The sequence below is a fragment of the Podarcis gaigeae genome (genome assembly GCF_964106915.1).
Source record: "Podarcis gaigeae genome assembly, chromosome: 9".
NCBI lineage: Eukaryota > Metazoa > Chordata > Lepidosauria > Squamata > Lacertidae > Podarcis > Podarcis gaigeae.
In genome coordinates this window covers 67,047,826-67,058,011 of record NC_139685.1, presented here as the reverse complement: position 1 = coordinate 67,058,011, position 10,186 = coordinate 67,047,826, and the positions used below count along the sequence as shown (strand labels likewise).

The window sequence follows — 10,186 nt, the reverse complement described above, 5'->3', positions numbered from 1 at the left end:
AGATGTTCGAAAGATGCCATCATTCCAACAGACTCACAGACATGGGAACTTTGCTGTCTGATCTATCAAAACCAACCTTAGTACCATTTTGATGAGTTTGCTCTGGCACCGATCTGGCCTCCATTATAGAAGGAATCAGCATGGAAAGGGGGCATATTATATATATATATATATGCATATATGCATAACTTCAAGGCGACGGGTTTAAATAAATAGCCATTCGGCCTAACGAAAGCAAAGGCATTAAACTATTAAGCAAGCTAAAAATTAATTAAGCTAAATCCCACTGACTGCGGAAGCCTTAAGGAGGAGGAATAATAACTCAGCGCACACAGAAAATAGAATCTGAAACATTTTAATTGCTTGTTGATGCAGAGGAATGTGGGGGGGAAATTGCTTTCTGAGGTCAGCCTTACACGCAAACTCCCCTCTTTGCTGTATTTAAAAGCCACTTTCAAAGCAGCAGGTAACATGCATTTAAAATGGGGTATATGACGTGGCGCAATTAAATACACTTATCTGCAGATAAGGGTAATAAAAGATGGAGAGAAAGAAAAAGCACCAGGACTTGCTGGCCCTTCTAAAACGAAGCTCATCTGCGGCAAGGGTAGGGTGGGGAGGGAGAAGAGAAAATGACTTTGTCGTGACCAGCTTTCTATATCGCATCATGCTCTAAGGGCCGGGGTCCATCTCGCAGCATGCCACTTTGAAAGCAGGATGCTTCTGCTCTGCAAAAAGCCCACTTCACACGGCCAGCTTGTTGGCCTGGGTGAGGACCACTTTGAGCACCGGCATGAAGGCGGACGTCTCGCTGAAGTTGCTTGTGCTGACTATGTGGGTGTGGATGTTCAGCCCCTCTGTGTAGTTCCGTGTTTCGATGCTCCTGGCGATGTTGTGCAAACCGTTGATTATTGTTGGGGAGAGCTGGAGGGAGGGGGAAAGAAAACACAATTGAGAAGGTACCCTTTTTAGAGAGATATCTGGGCACCGCAACCTGACATCACGCCAGTGTTCTTGGCCCCAAGCACGCCACTCAGAGTGGAGTGGCTAAATGGCTACTGGAAAATCTGTCCTCATCAATGGTTGCCGCATTATTATTTTACACGACTTCCCAAAGGTAGATGCAACTGGGGCAAGCAAACAACTTCTTCCAAGGACAGCTGCGAGCGCCAACGGCAACAGGTTGGCACAAGGCAGTAGTAGTCCCTTCTCCTGTTCCTCTAGCAGGAAATTCCCAAACCTGGGTCTCTAGCTGTTGGTGGACTACAATTCCCATCATCCTTGACCACTGCTAGCCAGGGATGATGGGAGTTGTAGTCCAACAACAGCTGGAGACCCAAGTTTGGGAAACCCTGCTCCAGGGCATGTGGAACAGTGTGTCTGCCTCTCCTGCCCTGCCCAGCCAAGACCTCAGAATGTTGCCTCCTGCACCACTACAGGACTTCCCCAACCCACATAATGGAACCCATATGGAGAGCATTTCTGGTACAGAATGAAATGCCGTTCTGGATGATACGTCAGCTGGAGATTGGAAGCAAATACTTTTAAGAGTTGGCTTTTTTGTGCTGTGACACCACCAGCATCTGCACAAGTGGGGCAGCAACTGTGTGCAATGTCTATTCAGAGTCAGCATGACTCCCAATAAAGACCGATGCTGTAGGCCAGGGATGGGGAAGCTGTGGCCCTACAGATGACTCCAACTGGACCATGTTGGCTGGGGCTGGTGGGAGTTGGTGGCCCAGGTTCCCCAATACACACAAGTCATCCCTTGGGCTCAGTCTTATTCTGCTCGGCCACTGTAGGGACAGAACACTGAAACAGATATATGGACTTCTTACAGCTGGTCTGGCTTGGGGATTTCTAATGCTGTTTAATGGGTGCTGACGGTTTTAAGCATTTTCTTGGGATTCGCAGGAGCCCAACTCAACATTCAGCCTGAAATTACCACATGCTCCATTTGTCAGATCGCTTAAACAGCCAGCTGCCACATACAAAGCTACCTTCTGGTGACATCGCTTCAAAAACGGATTCCCAAATCCCACCCAGGAAGTGCATTTACTTATTCTGCAAAACACTGCAGACCCATCTTATAGAACAGGAATTATTTCTAGCTAACAAATAGTTTTTAAAAGCGGGAAAACAATGCAAGAATAAATAAGGAAGGCTGGAGAACGATCTGAAGGAAGCAGTTCAGCTGCTGAAGTTTAGAATGCCTGGCTTGGAGATGAAATGCAAGGAAGATAATCTGAGCAGGGCAAAGCATAATGCACAATGATAAATAAAGCTTACTGTCTGATCTCTAAGTTTATCATACAGAAACTCCAGGCGCTTGTTGGCATCGTCAAGTTTCCTCTTGGTTTGCTACAGAAGAGACCAGAACATAGGAAGTCGTTAAACAAGCTTATCAAATTTTATCAATGCTCAACCAGCACGCACACATAAACTGTTAGGATATAGTTCCATTCCACCTTAAAAGGAACAGGCATGACTGTTGTGTGTCACATGCCTGTTTACTTCCAGCACAGGCTTGCCGGGAACTTACGTTTTGTATATTGCTTTTGCTGTTTTACTGGACACGAAGGGAAGCAGACATGTTTTTTTTCCTTTGTTCATGCTGCTGAATAAAATGCTGTAAATTATGCTTACACATGGCTCTGTCCACCACTTCTGTTGTGCGAAGATAGAGCTCTATCTGCTGATAGAGCGTGCACGAGTCTCTAAACATATCTGAGGCTCGTGTCGCTGTTTGATGCTGTTCCAAGGGAGACCGGTGTTCGCCCGGATGCCGGCCGGTGGCTGGAGCCAGCTGAGAGCCTGCCCGATGCCCCCGTCTCCCCGGCAGTATTCCAACATAAACATACATACGAATTACCGTATTTTTTGCCCTATAGGACGCACTTGCAGCCTGCATCTCGAAGCCTGGGGCGTGCTGCGCAGCGCGCCCCGGGCTTCAGTTCCCCGACCTGGTTTGGAGGCTGGCGGCGGGGAGAAGCGTGCTTCTCCCCGCCGCCAGCCCCACAAGCTTGGGGGGCAGCGGGGAGGTGCAGCGCCACCATCCCGCTGTTCCCCGACCTGGTTTGGGCTTCAGGCAGATATCCGCAAGGCGTGGGAGCCCGGCGGGAAGTCGCACCGGTCTCCCAAGGCTTGCGGAGAGCTGCCTGTTCTGGGGGCTGGGGTCGGGGGAAGCTCGGGCTTCCCCCACCCCAGCCCCGCGCCTGGGGGGGAAATAATTGTTTTTTTCTTTATTTCCCCCCTCCAAAACTAGGTGCGTCCTATGGGCCAGTGCGCCCTATGGGGCGAAAAATACGGTATTATGTACTTTGATGTGCCTCCTAAGCATGGGGGAAGTTCCTCCCCAAGTAGGATTCAACTCCCCACACATCAGCTGATGCACATGTGTGGGGTGTCAATCCTACTTTAGGCAAGGCTTTGGCGCACCAGCTGGTTCCAGCAGTTGGCTGGCACACCTGAACAAAGCAGGATTGAACCTCCCCAGGCATCAACTGAAAATGGGTTCAGTCCTTCTTTTTGTGGCCAAGAATCTACCTGCCCCATACCCCAAGTCACATATGACACAGGGTGTGGGGCAGGTGGGCTTCGTTTCATGAAAATGACCAGGCAGGCCAATTTTGGCACAGAGTGGAGGTTCCCAACCCTTGGTCCAGAAGGTTCAGAGCAGCAGGTTGCACAAGCCAAGTTGTTTATGTGGGACTGCACAGAGGGCGCACAGAACTGCTGGCTTTGAGGTAGAAAGGAAGGTGCTCCTCAGTCGAGTCTGAATCACAATTATCTTCCTGAGAGAACTGTGTCCTTGAAGGTGAAAGTAAGAACCCAGCACTCAGCTTATGGAAGGCGGTTCTGCTGCTGTCAACCAACAGGAAATGCTCCTGTGTCTTCCCTACCTCCCTGTGTTGAATCAAAGGTGCGCTGTTCCAGAAGTTATCTTGGTAATCAAGATAGCTACCACAATTAATTGGTAGTTGCAGCAATGAGCTCATATACGTTTATATTCACTTGCTGTGATATAAGCAAACTGGCTTGCTTTGATGTCATCATCTGTCGGCTTCGGGTGCTGGGCTCTGGGCCCAGTAAGGGAAACTATCTGTAAGATTTGGGAATTTGCCACCGATACCCTCACCTGATCAGGTGAAGTGATGGGAAGTCCTGGCAAAGTGGTGTATGTCGCTTTGTCTATAAAAAACATATGCACATTTGCTTGGGTGCAAACAAGCCATCTCCTTGCTGCAGAGTCCACCCCGTGTCTGTAAAGGCTGGGAGACCTGGCAGGCTGGTTTGCTGTAAGTCTACACCTTTCCTTTTAATAAAACACTAGAACTAGTTACAGGTAGGTAGCCGTGTTGGTCTGCCATACAAGAAACAAACAAAAAAAATTCCTTCCAGTAGCACCTTAGAGACCAACTAAGTTTGTTATTGGTATGAGCTTTCGTGTGCATGCACACTTCTTCAGATATCTCTTTGACATCCTTCTTTGGTATCCCTGGACCCAACCACTCCAAGCCCCCAGACCAAAATTACAATATAAACTTGCATTCCACAGAGTCAGGCCACAAGCCCATCTGCAGCTCCCTACCACTGTTCACTTGCAGCTCTCCAAGGTGCTGAATCCTTTTTCGGCCGTGTCTGCAAAACATTCATTTTTTGCTGCTGCCCTCTGCATTTCCAAGGTCTTCTTGAACCATTTGGATTGGGGAAGAAGCACTTATCTTAATTCGAGTCGCCCGCAAGGGAAGACAGCCTAAGATTATGCCCTCCCATTGTGTAAATCACACAGTAACTGCAATTTTTCTGATAGGCTGAATAGCTGAAGCACTTGGCGAGAGCCTAGCTGCTGGTGATAAATCGTTTCTGATGACTCACCACACAGTGATGGATGCCACCAGCTCTGAAAGTGTGATTACACTACATAAAATGCATTTTTTATATAAAAACACCACCACCAAAACACAGAAACACATGAAGGACATACCGGATCGGTAGCTGAAGAGAGACACCTCTGGATCAGAGCTTCAAATGTATTCTTTAGGATAAGGTGTTCCTCAGGTATGGGCTTTTTCATTATCTTCTCTGTTGGCAAGGATTGCACATGCTAGAGGGGAAGGAAGAGTAATTTGGAATATCGCTTTGTCATCATTTGCTCCCAGTCTTTTTACTCCAGGGGAACCGCATGTTAGCAAAGTCACTTAAATAACACAGATGGAATGCAGAGGGAAGGTCTTGATACTGAGGAAGCAAAATAAAAAGAGTGTATGATTTGAGGAGAAAGGGACAGAGAGGATTTCACTTCCAGTTCAGGCCTTGTTTGGGGCATGGAGACATTCAATGAAAAACATACAAAGGGAAAATTCCCGCAGAACTACACAGCCTATTAGAGCAGGTGCTACTCCACTAGGAATCATGCTATTCTGCCTGACTGCTAAGCAACACTTCCACGCTTCTTACTGGTAACACAATTACCATATTTTTCGCTCTACAAGACGCACCAGACCACAAGACGCACCTAGTTTTTGGAGGAGGAAAACAAGAAAAAAAATATTCTGAATCCCAGAAGCCAGAACAGCAAGAGGGATTACTGCGCAGCAAAAGCAGCCATCCCTCTTGCTGTTCTGGCTTCTGGGATAGCTGTGCAGCCTGCATGCGCTCCATAAGACGCACACACATTTCCCCTTACTTTTTAGGAGGGAAAAAGTGAGTCTTATAGAGCAAAAAGTACGGTAACCCTTAAGTTACAAACTGAATGATCCTTTCTGTTGCACTTCCAAGACCACAATCAACATTTTCTTGGCAACTCACTTCCCATGTATTATTTTCTATCCTCCCCCCTTTATATTTTTACATTAATATTCCATCATGGAACCCAAGTCAATGGACATGCAGGTCCCAGGTGGTCTCCGATGCAGGCACTGAGCCGATTCAGACCTGCTTAGCTTCGGCATGGTGGTGGCACTGTGTTCCTTCAGTCAAGAACCCCTCTTTAATATCCACTCTGGGACAACTGTCCAGTGACAAAGTCCAAGGCCAAAAGACTCTTGTTTCTATACACCTACCAATCTGCTGCCCTTTAATGGTCCCTGCCACATTTGCCTCTTAATGCTAAAGCAGCCCTGCTAATCGTGCTTTACCATAAAACCCATTCATGCTGGGTTCCCTCTTACTACAGGATAATCAGGTGTTTAGAGTGCATATTTCTGCACCCTTGAATGATTTTGGGACAGGGAAAGCAAATGCTAACCTTTGCCTAAACATCAGTAAGATCTAAATCAAATGAAATGGGCAAAACCTGCCTGCCTCAACAATGCAGCTCCAAATGAGCCAACGTCTCTCACCGCATAGCAACCCACCCACAAGGCTCTCACGATCATTTGCCAATCATTTGCTTTCAAAGACAATCCCCCAAGTCAAAAGGGTGATTGTTTCTTCAGGCAGGACCCCGCAGACCTCCCACTGAGCAAGTGGGAGGGAGAAGAAACAATCAGCCGTTCAGAAATTTGACAGCTGCCTGTCCAGGCTACATGGCTGCTACCACATCAGGCATAGAGGGGATCCAACCAAAATTCAGAGGTCGGCAAAGTTTTTGTGGCTTGGGCTGGAGTGTGTGCGCATGCGCATGCATGCACAAACACTATTTCCAACGCGGAGGAGGCGTGCGCAGCTTCCCATTGGCTACAGGAGCTTCCTGCAGCCAATGGGAAGCCGGCCAGCATCGTGGAAGGCGGTCCCTGCTCTGCTCCGCACCAATTTAGCGCACGGGAGCTGACCGAGCGGGCGGCAGGGGTCCATGGGCCAATTAAACAACCCCAATGGGCCGCTTGTGGCCCATGGGCCTTAGGTTGCCGACCCCTGAACCAGATAATGGCCTCCCTGTCTGTGAAGTGAGGCTGGTGCCTCCCACCACTCCTTGGCATCCAGCCAGCCCAAGACACCTGGCCACCAGCTCCTACCTGCATGGTGTTGCCAATTGGCGCTCCAGGAGCCCCTTCCATGCTGGGCATGGACATGGCAGGAGTCATGATGGTCTGGCCCCCAGGTTGTGGGACGTTCTGGTAAGGACTTGGCATGCTAGGTTGGCCTGGAGGAAGATGCGAGGGCTGGAACGGAACCTGGGCAGGAGGCATTCCTGGCTGCTGCTGCTGCTGTTGCTGTTGCTGCTGCAGCTGGGCTTGAGGGTCCGACATGGGGTTCATTATCGGGGCTGTGATGGGAACCGGAGGCAGGAAGTTCTCAGGCACCTAAGGCAGAAGGAGGAAAAGAAGAGCTCATTTGAGTTCTTGTGGCAACAGGTGTGTGATAAAATTAGGCAAGAGTAGGAAATGATATTTGCTACCACTGTTTTGAGGGCTGTTCACCTATCAAAGGTTATTTCAGTTCCTTGTTCGCCGGGCATTCAATCAGCCTCTGCTAGCCTGACGTTTTGGACTACAATTCCTATCAGCCCTAGCCAGCAATTTAGCTAAGTTTAAAGGAGTTCTTTTTGAAGCTGTTGATGGAACAGGCAAGCTTCATTCATGTATAACTTGCTGTTGATTTTTCCATGCTCCAGTCTTTCATAAACTGAAATTCGTTCGCAAGCCCTCTGATAATAGATTTAAAACAAATCCAAGAGAATTTCTTTTTAAAAAATATGCTTTTCAGGTTTATACATTTCACTAATTTTACAATCATTTTAACATTTCAAAACTTGACTTCCTTCCCCCTCTTTCTGCGGTTCCTTAAATTTATTTTAAGTATCTTCTGCATATCCAAATTAATTTGCTCATTCATTCATCTACTTTAATTATAAACTCTTATAAAACTGCAGGCTATTACAACAATCCTGCCAATGTTCTAATCTGTTTACAGTTTATCTGTAAATATTCAATAAACCATTTCCATTCTTTTATAAAAAGTTTGTTATCTTGATTTCTTATTCTTCCGGTAATTTTCACCATTTCTGCATGTTCCATAAGTTTTTTTAATAGATTCTTGTATTTATTCCATACTGTATACATTTTTCCCCTAATTATATTTCAAAATCCTTTATGAACTTTCACCTTTTCATACCATATATAAGCGTGCCAACCAAAAATATTGTCATGACCTTCTAAGTGTAGAATATGTGAATTTTCGAATGTTATCCATTCCTTCAACCAGCAAAGATAGGATACCTCATAATACAGTCTCATATCTGGCAGGTAAAAACCTCCTCTTTCTAAATCCAAGAGATCTTAACCTCTTGAGTCCTGTCTTGCCTACTGGAACAATTAAAAACCTCATTTTGCTGATCAGGGAGGATAACAACACACAGGCTAAGATAACCCTCTCTCTGTTTGCCACCTTTGATCGCAGAGACACCTGGGGAAGGGCCTTCAAAGTCACTCTTGGCACGTCCTAAGTTTCTTTTAACCTACCTTCTTTTTCTTTGCAATTCTGCTCAAAGCAGGGGGGTCGTTCCAGCCATTCTGAGGTCCTGCAACAAGACCAAACAATATCAGTGGAATGTAAAGTGTCCCAGAAAAGCAGGAGGAGCAAATTTTGCCACATTCTAACTAGAGGCTAGCATTTCATTGGAATCTAGAAATTTCAGAGAGGGGATGAGCATGTTCTGTATTTGAAATAGGAATGCAAATAACGCAAAACCCCACATCTGCCTTCATAGCCTTTGGCCCAATTCCCTTGCTCCTCCTGCTCAACGGGAACTAAAGGCAACTAGTTGCTCCTATATTTGTGCATGTTCTGCCTCCACTACCAGAATGCAGATCGCAAGCCCCACGAGGGAAGGGTTTATACTACCTGCAAAGCTTTATGTAAATTGTCGGCACAATATTCCAGTTACGATTAACATTCATTACAGCGCTCTTTGTCAATCTGGCATGGATTTGCAAGTACAATTAGCATAATCACATATATTTGTTATTTATCGGTACATATTTAATACGGTCATTGACATTTCTATCATTGGGCTAACGAAGAAAATCTGAAATTTCAGAGATTTGTTTCGGACGTTGTTAGCAACAGACACCACTTTGGAATACCGTGTTGCTGCTCAGGGGAATGCAGCATTTCGGCGCTTCTGGGGTTTTAAATGCTGATCGATGCCCCGAAACGTTTCCAACAGAGAACGATGTGCTGGCCACCGTTTGTCAAAATATATGCCTCTACTGGTTCGCCCTGGAAGTCTGGGATGCAGAGCCTTCATGGTGATTGAACAAAGAAGCTGCTTTGTATTGATTTGGACAATAGGCCCATCTAAGCACAGTTGTTTAGCCTTAGAAGCTTCCCCTACACCAGGTGTGGGGACACTTCCCTGCTTGAGAGCCATATTCCTTTCTGGGGAAGATTCCAGGGGCCACATAACAGTGGCGGTCAAGGCCAGAGGCAAACGTGGGCATAGGAGTAGATGTCAATTTACCTTTGGACAGGAGGCCAGTTCCTACAAGCGCTCACTCACACAACTATCTACCCTCCATCAATGCAAGCAAGAGGCATGATCAGAGTTGAAGGACACATTCCAGCCATGCAAAAACACTGGAGGATGATGTGAAGCAAGGCCCGTGAGGGTTGTAGTCTGGGTGGAGTGCCAAGGGCCAGACAAAGCCCTGAAGGGCCACATTTGTTTGGCCCATGGGCTGGAAGCTCCCTGCCTCTGATCTATCACTGACTGGCAGGAGTCCTTGACCACCTGGAGGTGCAGAGGACTGACCTTCTGCATACGAACTTTAACACTGGGCACTGCCCTTCGCAAAGGACAATGGATTTTGCACTGGGGGAGGAGGATTAAATCTGGGAACATGCCTGTGCTATTTGCATTAATAAAAGGTTTAAGGACACATATTCGGATATGCAATGGGCAAAACCATTAGTTGGTTACAATGGAACTGGGTCTGCTGAAGACAGCAGTGAATCTTTTCGAGCCTAGGTTCCCGCATAGATGTAGTTTTGCTAATGTTAGGATTAAATCAGCAACTGGTAGCAGAGACACGGCAGGTTTAGATCTTCACTGCCTATCCTTTCCAGCGCAGGCCACTGAAAAAGACAACCAGCTTTTGCAGCACGGATATCAGGAGAGAATCAGTAATTCCTGGTAACCTATAAATCCACAGCAGTGTCAACATTAAAAAAGAATAATGGTTTGGATCAAACTGGTAAAAATTGGAAAGAACAAAGCTGCTGTGAACATGCTCGTTTGAGT

The 10,186-nt window shown here is 46.7% G+C and overlaps 1 protein-coding gene across 40 annotated transcripts in view; it reads right to left on the bottom strand.

Moving 5' to 3' along the window:
- Positions 1–339: 339 nt before the first annotated feature.
- SEC31A (SEC31 homolog A, COPII coat complex component) overlaps positions 340–10,186 on the bottom strand; it is a 57,872-nt gene continuing 48,025 nt past the window's right edge. For all 40 annotated transcript variants that reach the window (XM_083756298.1, XM_083756309.1, XM_083756320.1 and 37 more), the window contains 5 exons: positions 8,406–8,464; positions 6,960–7,247; positions 4,988–5,107; positions 2,290–2,361; positions 340–924 (listed from right to left, as the gene is read on the bottom strand). In XM_083756298.1, the coding sequence (XP_083612424.1) occupies positions 745–924; positions 2,290–2,361; positions 4,988–5,107; positions 6,960–7,247; positions 8,406–8,464 (719 nt within the window). In that variant the 3' untranslated portion in view covers positions 340–744. The remainder of the gene's footprint in view (positions 925–2,289; positions 2,362–4,987; positions 5,108–6,959; positions 7,248–8,405; positions 8,465–10,186) is intronic.